The 24,706-nt window shown below is 39.0% G+C and overlaps 2 protein-coding genes across 4 annotated transcripts in view; one reads left to right on the top strand and one right to left on the bottom strand.

Moving 5' to 3' along the window:
- Positions 1 to 8,448, top strand: part of yrdc (yrdC N(6)-threonylcarbamoyltransferase domain containing) — a 9,880-nt gene extending 1,432 nt beyond the window's left edge. Inside the window, exons 2-7 of one of the 3 annotated variants that reach the window (XM_061776830.1) lie at positions 371 to 566; positions 2,922 to 3,036; positions 3,126 to 3,245; positions 5,530 to 5,660; positions 5,947 to 6,025; positions 6,093 to 7,962. In XM_061776830.1, the coding sequence (XP_061632814.1) occupies positions 371 to 566; positions 2,922 to 3,036; positions 3,126 to 3,245; positions 5,530 to 5,660; positions 5,947 to 6,025; positions 6,093 to 6,143 (692 nt within the window). In that variant the 3' untranslated portion in view covers positions 6,144 to 7,962. The other 2 variants (XM_061776831.1, XM_061776829.1) reach the window with 2 other exon arrangements.
- Positions 8,092 to 20,888, bottom strand: maneal (mannosidase endo-alpha like). The gene is made up of 4 exons (XM_061776827.1): positions 20,193 to 20,888; positions 16,907 to 17,016; positions 12,237 to 12,313; positions 8,092 to 10,393 (listed from the first exon to the last, which is right to left on the bottom strand). Exons 1-4 carry the CDS (start codon positions 20,665 to 20,667, stop codon positions 9,757 to 9,759), a joined length of 1,299 nt encoding a protein of 432 aa, XP_061632811.1. The 5' UTR covers positions 20,668 to 20,888; the 3' UTR covers positions 8,092 to 9,756.
- Positions 20,889 to 24,706: the final 3,818 nt, after the last annotated feature.

Raw genomic sequence — 24,706 nt, 5'->3', positions numbered from 1 at the left:
AAAGTCAATTAGGCAGTTCCTCAATGATCATGTTAACTGAATTTCCACCACGTCTATTTTTGAATTGATTTACCTGTTGAAATGTAAACCAACGGTCAGTATTCCGTATCTCTTTCAAGCAGTTTACCTCATGTATAATCTACTTTTCAGCTAACACTTGACACATTCAAACTACGGCGGTAGAGAAGAAGGGGAAAACCATCATTCAAGCCATTTACCCAATTTTTTTTCAATTGCTCTGCCTTGGTCAAATGAATGAAGGGTTTCTTTACAAGTGGTGTCATTGGAGAGCGCTTTCGTTTTTTGCCACCTGGAAATACATTTGATGTTGGCAAAAAGGTCTATAAAGGTTTAATAACTTTCTCTCCAGATGTTGCTGACATCCTGAGCTGCACATTGAAGGCCTTGCAGGATGGCCATGTGGTTGCTGTGCCCACCGACACCATCTATGGCCTGGCGTGTCTGGCCCAGAACTCGGGCGCCGTCCGCAAGCTCTACGACATCAAGGGGCGCAATGAGCAGAAGCCTCTGGCCATTTGTGTTGGAGAAATCCACGATATATACAGGTAAGAGCATATACAAGTGGAACCTGCAAAGTCCAACACCATCGAAGTGGTACAAACTAAAGGTGCAACGATACACAACCAGGGTTCGGTTCAGTTTGATACTTGAAGGTCACGGTTTGCTGTTTTTGCAATACAAAAATAATTTGTCTTGCCTTTGTTTTTAATGTATTTTATTGAAATTACCAACAAAAATAATTTTTAAAAAATTTACCCATCGTCTGTGGTGCATTCTTAGTAACAGAGGAAATTTTACAAATAAATAGCTGCTTAGAAAACAAAAGTTATACCATAACTAGTCCAGCATCCATGACAGCATTATTTATATTCCTGGTATTGTTAGTAGTCACAGCTATAGTTACAGCTCAATAAATTAGAATGGTGTCAGAAGCTTAATTTTATTATGTAGTTCAATTCAAAAAGTGAAAGGGTGAATTTCCGAACGCACCCTCCCTTGCTCAGAATGAATGCGAGAGGAGCAGCGTGGTGGATCTGCACTCAAGAATAAGGCGTAATGCGGAGTAGCTTAGCATGGCTCCTCATCGTCACAGGTTGATACAGTAAATATAAAATGACATTTAGTGCGTACTGAACAGTGACCACTGTATAGAACGTTTCAATACAAATGCATGTATTGTTGCACCACTTGTAGTAGTACAAACCTATGCTTCAAAAGTTTAAACTACACAGTTGTCTATTTCTTAGAGAAGGCGAGATGAAGCTTCATGAAGGATTGTAACAATCACAAGCCGCTGTATCTTTACCACATACAATATGTGCTGCGTTGCATTTCTGTGTCTTTTTGGCTCTTGTGAATGACTATGTATTACAAAACAATGTTTGACTAATTAAGTAATACTAAGTAATTTCGCAACATAAAGTGTAAAATATATTATTTTTCAACGTATTCTGTGTGCTTAAAATGTTCATCATGACCGGTATGGCAGGTTGTATAATGTTTTTCTGTCACTTTGGGAAAATGCCATGGGCTTAAGAGGGCAGAGGATTTTGAAAGTGCTTATTTAGAAATAACAGTTTATCATCATTTTTTTGTTAAGTGATTCATTCAAGACCAAGATTTCTAAATTGGGGTACAGTAATTTCTCCTCTCCCAGTGAGGTTTTATTTTACCTTGCTTTCTGTGAACACAATAAATACTTTCTCCATGAATAAAATAAGAAACAGTAGAAAATGCCGTTTTTGATAAACAAAGGTAATTGATAAGCCTCAATGATATTTCCTTATGCGGTGCGGTCCTGCTTGGTGTTCGAACTGAGGTGACCACCATACCTCAGGTTGAGAGGGAGTGCACCAACGGTTGGGCTGTTAGACCAGGGTGCTGGGTTAGCGGGCAGTAGCCTCTTTCCAAGGATTCCGAGGAGTGACTGATCGCTCGCTATCTACTGTCCAACCTATGTTCAAACAGCTGTCAACACTCTCCAAACCCTATTAGCCTAAACAAATTACACAGTCTTTATCCAAACTGAGCTGACCGCAACTCTATATAAAACACACACACACATTTTGAATGGAGCCTGCATGAGGGGTTTAGATTGCTGTCAAACCTCGCGGCAAACCCTGAAGTGCTTCCCGAATCGGTCACATGGTACAGCCGGGCAGCGAGGCTTCGGACGTCATCTCTTCCAGGTCCGCCCTTAAATGAACCAAGCCTCGATACGCGCTTTGCGGAAACGCCACCCTCCATTACTCGACACATGCCGCGAAGACTCTGCACATCTCGTAACATCACTGCTATTTATCGCAAACTTAAAGAAAAAGAAATTGTCTAACGCAAACTTAAAAAAAAATAATAATAACTATACAGCTAAATTGTTGGGGACATTTGGGGACACTATTATTGTGTTTAATCATTGCTGTTTTGGCAATGAGACTTTTTTTGTAAGCCATCAAATAGGACTGAACAAGCTGATATTCATTTGCACTGACAAGGGGCTGGATTGCTGTTTGATTATTGATAGATTTTAGGTGTTATCTTGGCTTTCCATGCCTTTTTGCATCTCCCTTTCTCCATGTGTTCAATACATTTTCACACAACTTATCTGATCTTATTTGTTCGACTTTCTTTGTACGTATGGATTACTTGGGTTGTTCCCACAGTCTGGTGAGTATTTCATGTCAATAGCACCTTTGGAAATATAATTAGTGAGAAAAACGGTGACGTGTTAAATACTTATTTCAGCGGCTGTACGTTTCGGTACCACTGTATTTGCTATCATAATGATAACTTTTATTAGTCCCATTGAGTCCCACAATGGATAAATTTACTATAAGCTGTACTAATTGGTCGAGCAGGTTGTTCTTGGGTTAAAAATTGTTCTGTTTTACCTTAATGTGTAGGTACTGTAAGGTGGAGGTGAAAGAGGAGCTCCTCAGTGACCTTCTGCCTGGCCCGGTCACGCTGGTGCTCGAAAGGTCTGAAATACTTAACAAAGAGCTCAACCCATTCACGTCGGTTAGTCGTGCCGTTGAATCGATGTAATCAAAACTAAAAATGTATTTCAAAGTGTGAGCTTGTCAATGCTAATGTGTTGTAACACTTAGCTCGTAGGCATCCGTATTCCAGACTGCGGCTTCATGCGTCGTCTTTGTCAGATGTGTGGCGAGCCTCTGGCGCTGACCAGCGCCAATGTCAGCGCACAAAACAGCACTGTGGCCGTCCATGTAAGTATTAACATGGGAGGAATGCATAATACTAGTGCTGGGCAATAAATTCATTTTATTGATTTACAGTGAAAGCCCGTTATTCGCAAACGATAGGGAACGAGCCCTGCTACAAATCAACACAATCCACAAATAGGAGGGGTTTGTAATTGATGCCACAAAATGGTGGCAAAGCACTTAAAACGGAGAATGGAGACTCGTTTGGATTTATTTAATTACTGAGGTCTGTAACAACACGAAGAATACCAAACAAATACTAATAAATACTAAACAAAGTCTCAACACCACATCTAGCCTGTACACAGTCATGAACGCATGTTACATAAATGACTAAATTATTCAACACAAGCAAACCACATTCACATGAGGCTTATCAGTGCTATTAGCTAGCATCCTAGCCTAAATAACGCACTAGCATCTCATTATGTAGCTATTAATAACCCGTGTAGTCCACTTTGCTGTTACAATTTACCTGTGCAGTGGAACCTCAGCATACGAATTCTCAAACGGAAACATCCACAAATCGATGTAATGTTTCCCATTGAAATGAATGGAAATGTATTTAACTCTTTAGCACCATAGTAGTAGATATATTTATTAGATTCAGAGCTTTCAGGGGCAGTTTCAATGATTAAAATTGCACGAAGTAGCGAGGAGTTACGGTAATTTGAAATACACATGCGCCGCGGTGTCACCGGTGATCCCCGTCGTTTTTTAAGGGTTAATCCATTCCAGCGGCAGAACGGTTATATTATTTATTTGGATCGTTGTGTGGTTAAAAATAAATACTGTGCAATATAGAAGTAGGAGAAAACAATTTATGGTGATGAAATAACAGTGGGTTCGCTTGCAAATTACTGTGTTGTATCTTAGTCTTTTCGTGTATAGTAATGTTTATGTTCATTGTCGTTATTGCTAGCCGTAAATTCCCATCACCTCCCACAATGTAGCGCAGCTTTTGCGTTGCATTGTGGGACGTGGCGGCCTTTTTAAAAAAAAAAAAAAAAAACAAGGATACTTGAAGCGCAGAGCCAATGATGTTTATGCGGCGCGAGAAAAAGCACAAAGTTCAGAGCCTTCCGTGGCCATGCATAGACTGTTCGTAAGCCGAAGCTAGTGTGTGACCCGAGGTAATTATTTTTTTTTTTCAACTTGTTCATAAACCGAATCGTTCGTAAACTGGCTCGTTCGTAAACTGTGGTTTATGAACTGTACTCCCTAACATTTATTCTGCTGGGGGACTTCAATCCTCAGGTGGGCAATGACAGTGAGACCTGGAAGGGCGTGAGTGGGAGGAATGGTCCCCCCCCGATCAGAACCCGAGTGGTGTTCTGTTATTGGACTTCTGTGCTCACCACGGATTGTGCACTTGGCACCAGGTCGCAGTTCGATGATTGACATTGTGGCCGTGTCATCAGACTTGCGGCCGCATGTCTTGGACACTCGGGTGAAGAGAAGGGCGGAGGCGTCAACTGCGCATATTTGTTTGCCCATGTGTGATGTCACGTTAGTTTGTGCTACCGTGTTATCTAGGCTAGTATGCCAACTAATGCGATTGATGAGCCTCATGTAAAGGTTGTTTCTTTGTATTAAATAATTTAACTACTGAATACAATCATTTATGTAACATGGGTTCAATGGTTGTTTGTTTATATGTGCCCTGCGATTGGCTGGCGACCAGTTCATGGTGTACCCCGCCCTTTGGCCCAAAAGATAGCTGGGATAGGCTCCAGCACGCCCCCGACCCATGTGAGGATAAGCAGGATGGATGGGTTCAAGATGGTGTGCATGTGCCATGCATGGTGTTGATGGTTTTTGAGCCTCTCTTTTTTTTTTTGACTGCTTTGCTGCCATCTTGAGGCATCTATACACAATTACAAACACCCTTTTGGGAGGGCGTCAATTATTCATAGATTTTCCACTCTTCTATTCCTGGCAGGGCTCTGTCCCTATCCCCCTAATGTTTATTAGTATTATTTATGTGCAAGTTAATGCTCAGGGAAGATACTTTTTCAAAGCTTGTTTGGTAATAGGAGAAATAAAACAAATCCCAGAAGGCTGTGTTGTATGCTAGAAATGTGCCATCTTCTCTTGGTTGTACTGTGCATTAGCAATTTTTACTAGTATGCCAGCCTTGGTTAGCAATTTGTTAGCAGCTGTTATCATCTTTTTTGTTTTTTAAATAAAAGTTTTAAATTCTGCTGTGATGGCAATATATGAGCCTCTGTTAGCTATAACATTTGCTCAGATTTAAGTGTCGATTTTTTTATTCTTTGATTTGAAGGAATTTCACGATCTTTGGCCCAAACTAGCCGTGGTGGTGGACGGAGGACCAATAGAAGACCAAAGTCGCCTTGGGTCCACCGTGGTAGACCTATCAGCGCATGGCAGGTACCGCATCATCAGAGCCGGCTGGTAAGTTCCTCTTCTTCATTTTAACATGGGAAAACTGCTTTTGGCACTTATTGTTCCAAATAGAATACTAGTCTATTGTGATCTAGTACTTTTTTACTTAATTTAATTCAATATGAATCTTAAAATATAGTATCAATAAAAGTGAAATTGCCTTTGAATAAAAATGCATTTATGGAAACAAAGGTTTGTTTTAAAAAAAAAAAAACACTACCATTGGCAAATAAAAAGGGAACACTGGAGCCCCGCCTTAGTGACCATAGGGTTCTTGTTCACCTCTCTGACCAAGGCTTCCCCAGTTACTCAGCTTGGACGGACGGCCTGATCTAGGATTTGTCCCAGTGGTTCCAAAGTTCTTCCATTTCCAAGTAATTGAGACCACAGTGCTTTTCGGGACCTTCAATGCTGCTGAAATTCTTTTGTATTCTTCCCCAGATTTGTGCCTTGACACAATCCGGTCTCAGAGGTTTGCAGAGAATTCCTTAAACTTCATTGCTTGGTTTCTGGTGTGATATGTACTGCCAACTATGAGACCATATATAGACAGGCGTGTGCCATTCCAAATTATGTTCAATCAACTGAATTTACCACAAGTGGGCTCCATTCAAGTTGTAGAAGCATCTCAAGGATGATCAGTGAAAATCAGATGAACCTTGGCTTAAGTTTGAGTGTCATAGAAAAGGGTGTGAATACTTATGTACCTCTATTGGGTTAAGGACCGGTGATTGACTTGGCCAGTCTTAGACCTTCATTTCATTTAACACTTGAGACAATGTGAGTCCCAGGACGCACGTCTGGAAACAATGAGTCCCAGCCCTCGAACATTGAGCCCCTGCAACTTATCATTATGGAGTACCGATATAGTAATCCTCCGCTATATGACGGTTGTTACTTTGCGGTTGTTGCTTACTAATGTAGTTAACGTTAGTTGTTTAACTTATATTGCTCATTTGTGTAATTCATGCGTGTTCTTTCGATGAAATGCTATCAGTTATTTATTTTATTTTTTTAGCAAAACTCTAAATTTTTCTCAGACATTCATTTTTTAACAAAAAAAACTAAATTTTATGGGAAACGGTGTATATGGATTATTAAAAAAAGATGTTTTTACTTAGAAAAATAGTGTCAGTTTAGTGGGCGATAGGCGGCACGGTGGACGACTGGTTAGAGTGTCTGCCACACAGTTCTGAGGAGCGGTGTTCAATCCCCGGTCCCGCCTGTGTGGAGTTTGCATGTTCTCCCCGTGCCTGCGTGGGTTTTCTCCGGGCACTCCGGTTTCCTCCCACATCCCAAAAACATGCATTAATTGGGGACTCGAAATTGCCCGTAGGTGTGAATGTGAGTGCGGATGGTTGTTTGTTTGTATGTGCCCTGCAATTGGCTGGCAACCAGTTCAGGGTGTACCCCGCCTCCTGCCCGATGATAGCTGGGATAGGCTCCAGCACGCCTGCGACCTTAGTGAGGAGAAGCGGCTCAGAAAATGGATGGATGGATAGTGGGCGATAATAAGAAACTGAACAATTGTAGTTCACAAATGTGTTTTGAAAAAATTATAATATCAAAATTAATTAACATGTAAAATGCATGTTGTGCATAATCAATTAGAATACATTTAAATTTTAAGGTTTAGCAGTTAAAATGGGGTATTGCAATTGTTAGTTTTACAATTTCGTTAAATAAAGGATAAATCAAATGTACAATAAGGCCCCCCCTCGAGCTGCGGGACTGTTATGTGAGACCTTTACCTGTCAATCAAATCACGTTTTAACGATGTCACCACAGTCCTGTGAGCTTTTTAGTTCCAGCCCTTAGCTCGCCAGCTGGCGAATGTAATATAATAAACAGTTAACTTTCCCTTAAGTGTCCCAGTTGTGTGCATTTACGGAGCAAACGCCGTTCCTCCACCGGCTTGCTACATCACGAGCAGCGTGACTGGTGTTACCTCAACAATGAGAATTTATCGAGTCCGGGAAAAAAATGTGTCCATTGTATTGAACGATAATTCACCCTACTCTGATTAGCTAGTAGCAAGACAGGATTTGTACTTTTGATTCGCTGTGTGTGGAAGCTCTTCAACAAACACACACATACATACATACATACATACAGTGTACGTAGGGCGGGTCTTGAACCATGCGTCTATAGATGCAGAATGAATATGCTTCATGCGTCCCTGCTAATACGCACATCAATCGAGATCCCTGCTACTGTACTCTACTACTGCACTTCTGATAGGAAACAAGACCTTCACAGTACTTGTTTGCAAGCCTTAGAAAAATAAAATAAAAACAAGTCTTAATTGGGTTTTTAGTGCCTTTTCCTCAACGGTGGACGTGCTGGAAGGCAAATATGGACTCAAGTCAGAGAATCTGGGATGATTCCGAAGTCGAGACACTCGGACTGGAACGCACAACCAAGCTTTTTCTTGGGAGAATTATTACAACTTTTATTTTAAAGCCAGAAGAAAACATGGAGAATATTTTAATATATTCTGGACTTACTGCCTGTCATATTTTTATAATGGCATGTGTGTGTTTTATGTTTTTCCATTATTTTAGTCAGTTATCATGGGATCACGTGGGACTTTGCCATTTTGTGTCCAATCCAAACATTTCTGTCACTTATTGATACCACCAGTGTGAAAGATGATGTGAGGGATTTTGATTTTTTTATATAACCATAAAAAATAATCAAGGGGACCTTGCCTTTGAGGGACTTGAATGGATTTATTCTGCATGCCTGCAAACAACCTGTTACTCATGTACAATAAAAGATATTCATTTTAATGAAATTCAAATTTGTCACATATCTGGATGCTTACTCTAGTTGGAAGTTTTGACCGCACGCGCACACACATACAGTGTTAACAAACAGAGTGTTAACAAAATTCCCCTCTGGAAGAGCCTTTACGAAGCAACTGGGAAATTATTATATTTTTTTAAATGTACAGGTTTTTTTGGGGGCGGGGGGGTCATAAAACCAGTCCACAAGGACTAAACACTTGTCTGTCCTGCAACAAAAAACCTGCTTTTGCTTAGACATGAAAAAGCTTTTGTGAGCAACGAAGCGAGTAGGATGATTATTTCATTAGAATTGTTATATTGTATTTACTGGTATCAGTTACAAGGCTGTAATAGTTCTAATGAAATTTCCAGATGTTCTGTTCTCACGACAATTTAGTAGGACTACGTATGAAAAATTTGCAGTGAGTAGAAAACGTGATACTGTTTTATATCTGGTGGTCAGTTAGTGGGCAGGATACAGCCCTAAAACGTCTTGCAATGAACAAAATAGTACCGTCTCTATTAGTAACGCCAAACGGGAAGTAGCCCACGACAAGCAATCAGATCCGACAATTCCCCCCCCCGGGCCGACATTTGTTGATGCTTATAATACGAGGCCAACAAGCACAAATCTCGCAGTGTTTGATGAGTGAATAAACCAGGGGGGAAAGAAAATATATAAAATAATAAAAACTAAAAAGAAAAAGTAAATATTAAACAAAATGGAAAACTAATTAACACATAAAACTAAAAACATTAAAAAAATAAAACAGAAAATAATAAAAAGCAAATAAAAATAAAATGTATAAAATGCAAAACTAAATTCGTAAGACTAAAGATATGAATAGATAAAATTAATAAAATAAAAAGTAAAAAAATAACTATATAAAACTTATGAAAACTAAAAAAATAAATACAACTAGTACAAACTAAAAGAAAAACTAACATGTAAAAACTAAAAATAAACAAAACTAAATATTAAAACTGATTAATATAATATAATCAAAAGAAAAAATATATAAAACCAATGGAAACTAAACTAATACATACAACTAATAAAAAGTGAATGAAAAAAAAAAATACCAAAAAAAGTTACAAAAAACAATCTTTTTTTAAAACCAAAAAAAGATTAAAAACAATGAGAGAAAAACCTAAATATATATTTTTAAAAATCAAGAAGGAAAAAAAAAACAATGTGCAAGCGACTTAACTAACTAGAGCTTAAACTTTACGTATGATTTTCTACTAAAAAGGTTCGGGTCTCTCCACTCACGTCCCTTTTAACCCATTCGTTAAGCCGCGTGGCGTTGGAATCCTCACATGAGCCACTGCTCCTTCTCCTTGTTGAACTTCTCGGCCCAGTGTCTAGTCAGCTCCAGGTAGTGCTGGGGTCCGTGCGGCCGGTAGTCCAAGTAGACCCTGGTGGCCGTCTTCTTAGGGACGGCCCTCTCGATCTGCGTGCCCTCGTGCCACTCGTTGAACGACGTAATGGCAAGTACCTCTGGCCGCACGTCCAACGCCGCCTGCAGGGCCGTCTCGTAGTAGCGGCCATTGACGCGGTTGCGGGTGCTGTGGCTGTTCCAAGGCCGCACGCTGGTGTCTAGGTAGCCCGGCCCTACGCTGGGGACGAACAGGAGGTCATTGTCGTCGCAGAAAGCCTTGAGCACCTTCCAGTTCTGGTGCGACGAGCCGAAGGAGAAGCCATTGGACGCAAAGTACGTGTACATGCCGTCGAAGCCGCCAGACACAATATCCTGCTTGTGGCGCTCCTCCACGATCAGGGCGACGAAGATGCCGTCGTAAGCCGAGCCGCGCAGGCTGCGGGTGCTGCCCGGCGCCAGCAGCTGGGACCAGGACTCGGCAGGCGTCAGGTACGAGTCGTAGATGTAGAACAGAGGGAGGCTCTTCCCGGTGCTCGACGTGAACTTGTAGAAGGCGGCATGGTCACTGTACCTTTGGTCAAAGTGATAAGCACACTGAAAATCACTTCCTGGATTAAAATGAGCCACTGAGAACTAAAGTGGGCTAACTCCATTTTTGTTATTCCATTAGCCTAACAGTATAATTGCCTGTCATTTTTAACGTAGTGATACAATACTAATAAAAAATACCAATGTGAAGTCTAAAAATAGATCGTGCACGCAATAATGGATAAATAAAGGTAGCGAGCGGCATGTCGATCATTCTAACGGAGTAAAAGTATTGAATCTTAACATAAATACTCGTGTAAAAACTATGGCGCATTCAAACTACTCTGACAAGTACAATTTATCCAAAATGTTACTTGAGTAAATGTAACGGAATAAATGTAGCGCATTACTACCCACCTCTGGGTGTACTGTAATTACAGTGACTCAACTGTGAAATTAAAAATGACCAGCACAGGGACCTGTTTGGACATGCTCAGAAGATTAGTACCCTGAGGTTACGATTTATTATAACGCTTAAAACGACACACGGAGCGGCCCAGAGTGTTGTATACTTATCTCCTCGTATGATAGCTATGAAAGAGGACGTGGCAAACAATGTACACGTGTTGCATTTCCTATCTCGACCTACAGGATGAACTATTGTGGGCAGCCACCGCAGCTGCGTGAGTGCGTGAGGTGCGGTGCGTTCAGGGAGATTGTGCAAATGGGAGTGAATATGTTCCTTGATTCTTTTGTAATACAATATATAATTGTAAAAAATGGATTACTATGAAAATTATTTGCATCACAATGCTTTAGTTAAAACACTGTACGATCACACTGATAATATGGAATTTATTTTGTTATGTAATATGACGAGATAAGATGGAAATATTTTTGTTAATATAGTCAGCCAGTCAATGTCATTTCACCATCGTTCCTGTCATGTGTTTTTGTGGTTTTTGTTTACACATTAAGGAAGACAGTACTGTTTTTGTTTTAATTCCTCATTAAAAACAAAACACCATTCAAGCAATAAATTTTTCCTCATGTTTTTGAGATTGTAGGATGAAAGCTGCAGCTGACTACTAGTGTGGACTGAATGGGTGGCAACACTGGGGGAATTAAATGCCAGTATTTTGAGGGTATTAGCCTAAAAGAGGATTTATGAAATAGTTAATTTTGGGACCTGTGAACTTAGTTCAAAATTTTTAATTATGAACTGAACTAGTTCATTTTTTGGACTGGTGAATTGAACTTTGAACTAGTTAGCGTAGAAAATGAACTTTCCGAACACTGATCCTGTATTATTTCACATCGAATTATATATTATAGGTTTGGAAAAAAAAAATCACAGTCATTTTTTTTTCCAATATCGTGCAGCCCTAAAACCAGTAAAATTTAACTCAATATTGTTTTTACTCTTCACTGAATTAATTGTTTGATAGATAAAATACAAATATGGCAAAAACAGATGTTTATATTTATGCTTCAATATGATGAACATGACACCTTTCCATTAACTTACCCTCAATATTTAAAATTCTGCAGTTTAGCTTACCATGTAAATTCACTGGAACATTTTCCACCCCTTAGAACTCTAGTTAGGATTATGAGGGAGTCTTTGGAAAAAGAATTCTCCCCTGTACGGGGTCCCTGGACCCAAAAAGTTTGAGAAGCCAGGTCCAAAACCCTTCTGGCTAATGGTGGATTTACAGTGAAGTGTAAATCCAGCACACTTATTTTTAACACTACAATAGCGTTTATATAACCAGAAGCTCCTTCTAAAAGGATGCCAGTTTTGCAACTCATCTACAGTCCTTAAACTATGCACGATGTCGCCTACTTGAGTTCAGTTGGTAATGGTAAGTGTAAAAGTGCCTTACCTGTCAATAATGTACTTGACGTTGTCAAGCACACTCTGTTCATTCCGTCCTCTGTATGGTTGGATGTGAAATGCGACCTGCACAAAGAGTCATACAGACACAATTTGTTGGTTTGCGTCATATTCAGAATTATTCACGTTTTGATGTACAATATTGCGTGAACCTGAACATAGCAATGTTGGAGTTCCTTCAGTTTTTTTTTTTTTAACTGATCAGCAGTTTAGCAAGGGATCCAAAATGACACATACACACAAGGTTCATAAGTTGAATATTTAAAGGGATGGACACACTTTTTAACTAAATAATGATCAACCTGAAACACTTTTTTCTAGGGGGAAAAACATGAAGGAAAATGTCTTGAGGAGTTCAGAACATCAGTAGCAAAATGCAATTGTAATATAAGGTAAAATTACTGTGTATTATTTTTTGTAATATTTAAAGTGGTTATAAAAAAAAGTTAAAACAGTTTTGCATCAATTGTTCTTTCATCCGGTATATTATCAAGAGTCCAGAAACATTTGTTGCATTAATTTAGCCCACCCCCCCAACAAAAAAAATATTTAATACAATAAATTTCACTTCATTCAATTTCATTCATTCATCTATCTGAGTAATTTGTTAATTGGTTTACAGTCATTGAAACAAATATTAGACCACCCTTGTTTCTTCAGTATTTTAATGCCTGGTACTACTAAAGGTATATTACCTGAAAAATACAATGAACATGATAAAAATGTAGCTGATTCCATAATACTTTGTCCTATTTGACATGCTTAAGCTTTATTTTATGTCCATTGATTTTGGTTCCTATCAAGAAAACCATGGTTATGACCTATTTTGTTGTCATCATTATATTTGTTCAAACAAATGTACTGTATCTGTAGTTGTTCCAGGCATTAAACTGAAGAAACGAGGGTGGTCTAGTAAGTTTTTCCATAACTGTATTGTAAATAATCAAATGAATGACAACATTTTATTAGAATTGTTAATTCGATTAAATAATTGGTTAATCAGGATTAAATTAATTGTAAATATCATTAAAAATAAGTGATTTGTTTTACTTGTAAAACTACATAAACATAAAAAAAAAAAAACGTTTTTATTTTATTCAATAAAATACACAGTTTAACAGTTTTTATTTGTATTTTTTTAACCTCATCTACGAATGACTAGACCCATCTGTCCATCTTAAAAATCAGAAACTCGAGTCACAGAGAGAGGAGTAATACATGCAGATGGAAATGGAATGGCAGATGCTTTTTAAATCAAATTGTAATGAATATAGCAGTGCTTCTCAAACTTTCTACACAGCACCACCTTGAAAAAAAAATACTTGGCTCTGTAAATACCACCATAATGACCAACATTACAATAGGCAATTACAATGCGTATGTTAAATATTGTAAGCCGCTGTAACATTACGCAGGGTTTGATCATTAACACTGCGCTTAACACATTCAGTGCCACTGACTGCTTTAGAAGTCAAATATCCATGTGAACTGGGAGGGCTGGCACTGAATGAGTTAAATCTAGGGAAAACAAATTGTACTTAAATAAAAATTATTGCACATAAAACTTAAATACAATTCTACCTAAAATGATGTTGAAAAACAGTTTTTAAAAGATTAAATGTCAAAATATTTAACTTGAAAGTTAAATAGAACTATACTGTACTTGGTCAGTGATGCTTGTTGTACGTACAGTATTTACACATTATAGTTGTAACGTGTTACTCCCAACAAAGACTATAGCACCTCAGTGTATTGGGAGTGTTCAGCTGACACGTCCTATTTACCATCCAGAACATTTCCATCCCTTGTAGGATTGGGAATTGTCTCGGGAGGAAATACTGACTCTCGGGACCCGCAATGCAAAATTCCCACTTGGTCCAACTCTAATCCCACTTTACCCTCACTTGGGGCTTGATTTACTAAGATTCCAAATAGCGGGCGCTTAATTGCATGTTCACTCACGCTAATAGATTTGCACACACAAAACTTTAGTAAATCAGAGCCTTGATTGGAACTATTTTGGCTCCCCTTCAAGCCTTGGGTCAAAGCAGCAAACAATGCAGAGATCTGCACCACAATGCATGAGCAGCGTGTGTGTGGGTGCTGCTCAAATAGTGTTCAGCTTATATAATGATTTATATAAAAAAAAAAAATAATGTAAGAAGGTGCATTGCTTGCTTTTTTAGCATTAGCACAACTGGGCTCGCTGTGTGGTTGATGGATGTAGAATCAGATGTTAGTAAATGGTTTAAATTTCAGCAATATTTTGGAAATATATTTTTCAGGTGCCCGAGTGCCTGTAACAAGATACAGCAAAATATATGATATATGACAAATAAAATGTCCCATAAAAAGTGGACTGTTGATCGTTGAGCTGAACAAATCACTTTATATGAATGGTCTATTAACTGTTTTTCTTGAAAACATTACAAAATATGATAAAATGCAAAAAAGTTAGTCCCTAAAATATCCTCCAATTCATCAGTTGGTCACGGAATGAATGAAACTCAAGGTACCTATGTGGAAAGTGAATGTAAAAAAGTCTACACACCCCTGTTTAATTGCCAGGTTTGTGTGATAAGAAAGAATGACACAAAGATAAATCATTTCAAAACTTTTTTACACCATTAATGTGACCTATAACCTTTACAACTTAAGGGGGAGTCAAAAATAACTGAGATAATATAGTTGCACAAATATGAAAACCCTCTTATAAGTGGTGATGTGACTGTGTTCAGAATTTACAAATCACATTTAAACTCATGTTAAATGGAAGTCACTGCACACCTGCCACTATTTAGAGTGCCTCTGATTAACCTCAGATAAAGTACAGCTTTTCTAGTAGGCTTTTCCTGACATTTTTGCAGTTTCATCTTACAGCAAAAGCCATGGACCATGGAGAGCTTCCACAATATCAACATCAGAGAACTTTTTGACAATAATTCCAAAAGCTATGTTTGACACAACCCAAAAAAATGTTCATCACCCCCCAAAAACACAACAAAACAAACAAACAAAAAAACACCATGCCTACAGTGAAGCATAATGATGGCAGCATCATCCTTTGGGGCTGGTTTTCTCCGACTGGAACTGTGGCCTCAGTCAAGGTGAAGGGAATTATGAACAGTTTGAAATAGCAGTCAGTGTTAGTATAAAACATTCAGGCATTTGCTAAAAAAGCAACAACAACAACAAATGTCAGGAAAAGCCTACCTGAGTAGCAGAACTTTATTTGGGGTTAATCTTTAAATAGTGGCAGCTTTGTGGTCCCCCCAATTTAACGTAACTTTGAATGTGATTGGTTAATTCTGAACATAGCCACATCTCCATTTATAAGAGGGTGTGTACACTTGTACGACCACATTATCTCATTTTTGTTTTATTGTCCCTTGAGTTGTTGCGGTTATCGTGACATTAATAGTTGAAAAAAGTTTTGTATTGATTTATCATGGTCTCATTTTGTTTTCTCACAAAAACCTGGCAAATGAACAGGGGTGTGTAGACTTTTCATCCCCACTGTATAACCCTTATGGCATCACTAAAACAGCAAATCAAATGGTGGAACAAGACTTTTGTACAGTAAAGTATGTGTTGAGAGAAAATAAGTCGCATCCGCTGTGCTTGTCAACCGGTTGATTGTCTTTACGTGTAGAGAAAACGCGATGTCTGCATTATTAACAAACCTAGTTTTGCCCCTCTTGTCTTTTGTCAATCACAGAAAGCAAGAGAGCTTCTAGAAGCTTTTAAGACACACATCAACTCTCAAACACACTAGTTTCATAGACCAGTTCAAAAAAGATGTGACGTGAGTTTATTCACATAATCAAGCGCTCCTTTTTGTCCTTTTTAAATTTTCATAAGCTTTCAATATGACTACAGCACTCCTACATGTTTACACCACTTATTTTCCCCCATTTTCCGACCTAATTGGCAATTGGTCCACCATCGCTCAGCTCGTTCATCCAGTCCCTAAGGTGACTGACTGCAGCAGCAGCAGTTCTTTGACCCATGTCCTTCCCCAAGTCCTGGAAATGTCACTACCACCGCAAACCCCAGAGATGCCCACGCAGATTTGCATTCACAGCAATTCTTTAAAAAGTGCCAATTCACCCCCCAAGAAAAACAAAAAGTTCTAGCTTTACTGTATATATAGTATGGAGCAGGGGCAGAACCGCAAATGTCCTTGTTCAAGAAAACAAGCAAGCAAAATAAAAACTCCCTCAAAAAGATCTGAAATTTAGTGTCGGTCAGCCATCTGCCTTCCTGTTTTGGCCTTTTCTGTCGTTGCATTCTGTCCTCTGTCCTCCTGTTCCGTCCTAGCCCGCCCCATCCTCCCCTGTCTTTCTCCGTCCTGTGCCCTCCTGTACAGTCTTGTCCTGTCCCATTCTGTTTTGTCCTGTCTCATCTCTCCCTGGCCTATCCTCTCCCATCGTGTCCTGTCGGCACTGTAGGTACGCAACTCCGTTGTAAACCAAGGACCCTCTGTCTGACCTTTCCATACCTGCATCTTGGTTATTGGTTACTGTGTGAAGCTGCTATGATGTTTTATAGTCATCAGATACAAACACGCAAATTTCATTGGGTCATATTACCTCGAAAAATGTCAGAGGACAAGTGAAGCCAGCCTCTCTAGAATGTGAGGGTTTATTTTGTACTTACCTTGAGATTGTGTCGATATGCAGCATCCAGTATGGCTGGTACAAAATCTTCAGTGGGTTCCCCGTTGTCGTCAGCCATGCCGGGAGGATACCAGGACAGCACCAGAACCCCTGCAGACACATGGACGCAAACGCTTATGAGTGACACCATTCTAATAGACCAGTGATTCTCAAATCAAAACTCGTAGTATGTGGGCTCTTTCTAGTGTTACGCAAAAGAATAACTGCCTCAGTACAATTTAGCTGTATTTAACTGCAAAGTTTGATACATTATCAGTACATTTTTAAGAACTGTTTGTTTTTAAACATTTACTTAGGTATTTTTTTACAATTTTACCTTAAAGTGCAAGTCACTGATGGTGTAGTGGTACACTCGCCTGACTTTGGTGCAGGCAGCGTGGGTTCAGTTCCCACTCAGTGACGGTGCGAATGTGAGTGCGAATGGTCGTCTGTGTCTATATGTGCCCTGCGACTGACTGGCGACCAGTTCAGGGTGTAGTCCGCCTTTCGCCCGAAGTCAGCTGGGATAGGCTCCAGCGTCCCGCGACCCTAACCAGGATAAGCGGTGTTGAAAATGGATGGACCTTAAAGTGCAATATATTTGAGCTGCATCATTACTAATACAATTTTATTCTTGTGAAATTATGACCCTTAGATTGATAATACAGATATATACAAACATATACACATAAATAACCAACTTTATTCTCGTATGAAGGCACGGTGGACGACTAGTTAGCACAATTGCCTCACAGTTCTGAGGACCGGGGTTCAATCCCCGGCCCCGCCTGTGTGGAGTTTCCGGTGTCCTCCCACATCCCAAAAACATGCGTGGTAGGTTGATCGAAGACTCTAAATTGCCCGTAGGTGTGAATGTGAGTGCGAATGGTTGTTTGTTTCTATGTGTACTGCGATTGTCTGGCGACCGGTTCAGGGTGTACCCTGCCTCTCGCTCGAAGATAGCTGGGATAAGCTGCGGCAGCCCCGGGACCCTAGTGAGGATAAGCGGTACAGAAAATGGATGGATGGATTCTCGTATGATGACTTAAATCCCAGCACTGTGATTCTTAAAGTATGGTATGGAGGCTTCCTCAAGTGGCATAAGAAAGAATCACGGAAATAAAAATACAAATAAAGTAAAATACATTTAAAACATGAAATACAATCAAACGTATTAGACTGAATAAACTGATCTTATCAACCGATCCCAAGAAAATGAAGTTGAGCTACAAATTAAAGTTCAGTTTCAGTTCAAATGTATTTGGGTAAAGTTCAATGCATTTGCATTTTAACTTTAAAATCATTATTTTTTTCTATTTTAGTACAACTTTTAATTTACGTATGTGCAATAATTAATGAATGAATAAATAATGTCCTGAGTTGGAAGTTGTTGACATTTGCGTCTGTTAGTCATCTAAAATGTCTTTGAACTTAAGAACACCTACCATGATGTACGGTAGTCATTGTAACTCCCTCAGGTCAACTTGATGTATTCAGCATATTTTATTTACAGGCCTCTTTGATATCACTCATGTGGATACGTGTAACTATTTTGACGCATTTCTGGCTCTGGTGTCTTAAACAGATTGTGTTGCGTCCAATCTCTCTGCACTTTTTCATCGCACGGACAGCTGGTGAGAGGTTGTCTTAATGTGGCGGTGTACCGTAACCTCCCCTAGGTACAAACGTTTTGAGCTGTATCAAGTGCAAGAAGACTAGCTGCATGGGCTGTTACTGGACACCGAGGATTCTGGTGTCTCTCGGGTTAACTATATTGCATTAAACTGCCCTATTGGACATAACATTAGGTACAACTCAGTCCAAAATGCAGTTACAAAGTAAAGAATGCTCAGTTTTGAGGTACAGTCAACCTATTTGTGGGATAGGGGTCGAGCCCTGCCACCAGATGGCATCAAAGCAATATTTTTATATTAGACATGGCTTTGGCTTGAGCACATAAACGGCAAATAGTTTTTCAACAAAACACAGAGAATAGCCCAAAAAAAACAACAACATCTGAATAGCCAGTTGATTTTGTGCATCGTGTTGCCAGCGAAAATATTTCTTCAGGCAATCCACCACTGGATGGTGGTAAAGAACTTCACAACATCTGACCACCATCAGTTCACATGATGACCTCGCAGTGAAAGTACAGGTAATGGCTGTGTTTTGTGATTGCATTTTGTTTTTTTCATTTCAGTTTTTTGCAAAATTTCTTTTTTTCTAGCTATATAACTGTTTTTGTACCGTACAATACTGTACAGTACTATTTTTCTTATCAAAAACCACATTTCCCAAAATGGTGTTTTGGAGAGGTGCCTGGCACGTCCATTTGAGATACGAGTGATTTGAGTTACAAGCACCTTATCCCTCGGAACGAATTAAACTTGGAAGTCAAGGTACCACTGTATAAATAGAAAGTACAGCAGATGCAAAAAAAATATGATTCATAATGACTCCAAAACACTGAACTAGTGTATGGAGCTGTCCGTGGTGCTGGATTAATGGTTAGGCTCACAGTAAGATTTTTTTAGATTTGCAGAAGTGTACACCTCAACTAATTGTCGTTTTTAATGCTAGCTGTTTCCCCCCCCCTTAACCAGAGGTCGCAAAAGTACTCACACTTTGTACTTAAGTAGAAGTACAGATACTGCTAAAAGTAGAAGTACGGATTTGACTTCTTCAAGTATAAGTAAAACTATTTTTCTGGCAATTATGTTCCATACCTGTGTAGTTAACTTTCATCATTCTTGGAGCCGACAACATAAAAAAATTTATGTTAAATAAGCGCATGGACGGGGAATATCTTGCTTCTCCACATCTATTGCGTCGTCGTTAATTCTTCCTGGTTTACGTTCAGCCTTGGAAATCCCCAAGATCTCAATCAATTTAAAATCTTATTGATTGTATTGCGTCATCCGCGCAGGTTGAAAAAGTAATGAGCCATTTTGGACAAAGTAAGGAGTACAGGCAGAGATCTGTTTTCAAATGTAGAGAGTAAAAGTAAAAAGTCGTCAAAGTACAGATACCCGAAGAATACTTAAATACAGTGTAACGAAGTATGTGTACTCGATTACTTGCCAACCCTGCCCTTAACGATAATAAAGACGGCAGAAAACTAAATGCTGTACTCCAAAAGAAGTACGGCCTCCTTATTTTAAAAATATCCAATATATGTATATATATATAGAGCGAGAGAGAGAGAGAGATAGATATATGTGTATGTGTGTGAGGACGAAGGAAGTATTTGTACACGGTTACTTCCCACCCCTGCCCCGAACTTCTACCTGCCGCCGACGTCGCGATCTGCTCCATGTGGGACTCCAGCACGTCCGGGTCCCTGGAGCTGTACGGGCCGAGCTCCGGGTAGAAGCTGGAGCCGATGTCCTCGGGCGCCATGTGCCTGCCCCGCGGGTAACTGGACGCGATCTTCGGGTCCCAATGCGGCACCAGGACGTGGTCCCAGTGCACGAACTTGCCGTCCGCCCGCGGGGTTCCGTACCACACGTAGTAGAAGATGTGCACGTCGTCGAAGATGCGCCCCTCTGGACCCGCGTTGGACACCGCAGCCGCTTTAGTGCGCTGGCGGCCCGGCGAGGAGGACGAGGAGGTCCGCTGCACGGAGCGCCGATCCGGCGTGTTGGGAGCCAGATCCGACAAGCCGTCCCCGGGTTTGAGGGTCCGGAGTGCCATCATGGCTCCGAAGAGGAAGAGCGTGAAGAGAAAGAGAGCCACGCAAGCTCGCCTCCGCAGTCGACCCATGCTCGGATGTGGCGATGCGCTGCTAGCAGCCTTTATCCCCCGCCGGCTTCTTCACGGCCCATCTCCGGCGAAACACAGCCGCGTCTACATGCTCGCCAGCCCGGTTCGCTTCCTCCAGTGGTCGGGGGTGGTCCTATCGCAGTGTGCGTGCGTGCGTGCGCGCGGGCGGGCGGGCGGTTGCGCGTGCGCGTCAGGGTCCGTTCGGTTTGCGCTGGTGCTTCCGGTTCGGCTGTCACGAGGTGATTTGTAGCGACGCTAAGCGGCCGAAGTAAGTAAGTAAGTAAAAAAAACAACAACAAAAAAATTGTCGCGTCATCGTGTTACATTCACTTGCCGTAGGACATCGGCATGATTCAAGCTTTGTCGGAAGCGGAATTTGTTTGTTTACTTTGTCATTCTAGAAGAACTTTCCATGACTCCAGGAACAAAGTACAGAAACATGCGTTTGCTGTGTAAATTATCGTTCTCCTGAGACACCATGTTGCTGCATTTCTTTCTTTCTTTATTTTTATCAGTCACAGACATTTTAAATAGTAGTAATGCTTTGAAGTCATATATACATACTAACGTGCGCACAACCATGTTATTAAAACATGTTTAGCCATTTAGAGGAGGAGAAAAAAAAGTGAGCAACATGACTCAGCTTTAATTACATTGCTCCGACCATGGGTACACCTAAGCAAAGTCCACTTTTCTATAGTACATATTTATTGATTGATTGATTGATTGATTGATTGATTTTCTCCTGTGTCATATAGTGGACTTTTTTTGTCTTCCTCTAGAAGCCTAAACTGTTTTAGTAACAGGATTGCGTGTATGTTAAGGGACACAACTTCAGAGCACTTTTATAAAGTTCCCTCTTGAGTAAAGTGTAAAGTCTATTTCTAAATATCTTTCTGTTTATCTTCTGTCTTCAGAGGTGTCAAACTCATTTTTGTCACCAGCCACATTGTCATTACGGTTTCCCTCAGAGGGCCGTTATGACTGTGAAACCATATACATTTTTAATCGCTACATCATATTATTATGTATACACAACAAATTGATTGAGAAGTAAGTTTGAAATCAGAAGTGTAGTTTGTTCAACTACTGTTCGAGTTACTGTAACAAGGGATTTTGTAACAAAAAAATGCTAGCAATATCTCGTTTTTTTTTTTAAATTGAATACAAAATGTTTTAATTTTGGCAAGAATCGTGGACGTTGACGCACATAATTTGCTTGCAAGGACCACATAAAATGAAGTGGCAGGCCAGATCTGGCCCCCGGGCCTTGTGTTTGGCATCCATGATTTAGCTCTATCGCTCTGTCTAGCAACTCTCTCACCATTGCTCTCTATCTACTCTATCTAGATCAGTCTAGCAATATCTCTCTCTCTCTAGCACTCCCTATACAGATCAGTCTATGTACAGTATATCTGTCTCTGTCTACTGTATCTATCTTTATCTCTCTCTCTTTCTCTCTCTCTACCCTCTATCTATCTATCTATCTAGCTCTATAGAGTTATATATATTTCTATCTCTACCTATCTGTCGATCTCGAGTTATCTTAACTACTATCCATCTTACTACAGTATCTATCTAGATCTACCTGTCATCATGCTCGCTCTATCTGATAATCTATCTATCTATCTATCTAATCTAATCTAATCTACTGTATCGTCAAATTCTTTGTGTGTTCAGGGAAGCTGAGACAGAGGCTCCTGAATGCAGCACGACACAATATTAAGAATGTTCCATTTGGTTCTGGTCTAACATGGAGGACCCCCCAGGGGATTCTTGACTCTTCATACTTGTTATCCTTGTCAATTTAACACTTTTTTAATGACCATTGAGCATGAATTAATACAATTAACAAAGGGATCAGTCACTGCAAGGACATCTTCAATATACCACCTAATGACTAAATGTCAACTTGCCCTAAAAGCAAAAACAATACAAAGTCAACTAATGATAATGTTGGTCATGTGCTCAGTTTCGCCTTTTAAAAACTACAGTAAATACAATACAGCTCTAGTACAGAATTTTTTTTGATAGTATGTATTATTGGTATTTATTTACCAGTTTAAAACATATTAAAAGAAAAGAAAATTGAAATTGCTTGTTAAATCAAAAATTGTCCATCAATCCATTTTCTGTACCGTTTAGACACACAAAATAATTGAAAAAGGTAAGAAAACATTTCAAGAGTGCATTATTTTAAAAATAACAAATCCATTTTTCCTAGTGCACAACTTTTTTTTTCAAGTAAATGTATTAGTTTTTACAAGTTTAAAAGCAATTGGAGGAAAAAAATCAATCAGAATTTGAAGGCTTTGAAGTTTACGGCGTTGTTTTAAAAAATCTTTTCTTGCTTTTGAAACCATTCCCTGACTTCCAAGTATGGATTTGAATACAGTATATGAGTTGGGGTGCACGTCGCTGGTCCACTTGGAGGCGCTGTGCTGGAAACTTGCGTGCCCGCAAACGTTGTTTATTCTTTTTCTTTTGTTTTCCAGTGCTCAAAGTGATGCATTGTGGTCATAGGTAAAACAAATACAACACTACAGGTTGAACTTCAACTCATATTGAGCAAACGTAAGCGGATATTTGTTGGAGCAAAATTATAATAATACAATCAAATTATGCGATTCATATTAGCATTATTTCATATTATTTATATGTCATCTAAAGCCTTCCTTTTTATGATTGTGTGGATGAGGCTTCAGACTTTCCTCGTGTGTCATCTTGGGAGTCAACAAATTAACATTGCGTGATCAATCACAGTATTGATTTATTTTGTCTATTTTGGGGCGGGGGCTTGTTTTCTTGCAGCTGGCTTGATTTTCTTAGTCCCAGTAGTTTGGTTCTGGACTGGATACATTTTTGTTAAACGCACCAATATAACAACAAGCAATATATGAACTATTCAAGCAATGTTAGGTTTGATACTTGAGTCTGCTTAAAACACCCAAAATGGAATCAAATCGGTCATAATTTGGCGGTTTTAAAAAATAATCTTCCATTTTGGGGAAATTGATGGTTATTTTTTTGCAAAGACTGAAATTTAAAAATAGCTTTATTATTGTGGTTGTTTTGTTATACTGTGTAGCAGTGTCCACTGAGAGCTTTTCCTAAGATATATATAGCTGCATGAGAGGGGAAATAAAAAAAAAAAATGAAGAATCAATTCTTCAATTCAAAAAATACCATAACCTTTATAATTTTGATGAGTAAAATAAATGATAAGTTTTAAAAATACTTGTCGGATTTAAAAAAATAAAAATAAAAAGCCCAGTATCATGAGAATTTTGATGGGGGGTGGGGGGGGGGGGACTTTTTTGACAATACAAAAAGATCATTGTCATGAGAATATTGATTCACAAAATAAGTGAAAAAAATACTAACATTCAAAATAAATAATAATAAAATCATAAGAATGTTGATGAAAAGTAAATAACAAAATGTAACTCTTTTTTTCAATTATCCTTATCACAATTTTTGTTGGAGAAAAAAGTTAATAGCAGATGTAATTGATAATAATAATAATAAGAAATTGTTGTCTAACAATAAAAAGGTGAGACTCGTGATGGCAAAACTGGAAGATACATAGAAAGTAAAAATAACAAATAAATAAATTAATTAATTAATATTGGACAACAACAATCACAAGTATCACAAGAATCTTGATTAATAAAATCAAGAATTTTATTTAAAAAATTAAGCAAATAGGAATTTTGGTGACGAGAAACAACGATAAACAAATTTTTAAAAATGGTCAGATAAACTATCATAAGCAAAACAATAGCAAATAGGGCAAAATTATTTAAAATCAACCAAAGATAATAATTACAAATAATATAATTGTCTGACAATAAATAAAATTCACAATTGCAATAAGGATGTTCCTTAATAAACTAAAGACAAAATAAATTAATTGCAAATAATAAAATAACTCCAACTTTATTGACAATAAAAAAACAGCATTATCGTGAGAATTTTGATGAAAACGAAAAATGACAAGTTAAAAAACTTGTCTGATCATCAAAAATAATAATCCGAA

Source organism: Phyllopteryx taeniolatus, chromosome 6 (assembly GCF_024500385.1).
Source record: "Phyllopteryx taeniolatus isolate TA_2022b chromosome 6, UOR_Ptae_1.2, whole genome shotgun sequence".
Lineage (NCBI taxonomy): Eukaryota > Metazoa > Chordata > Actinopteri > Syngnathiformes > Syngnathidae > Phyllopteryx > Phyllopteryx taeniolatus.
Note: the sequence above shows the minus strand (reverse complement) of the source record. Positions and strands in the feature narration are given on the sequence as shown.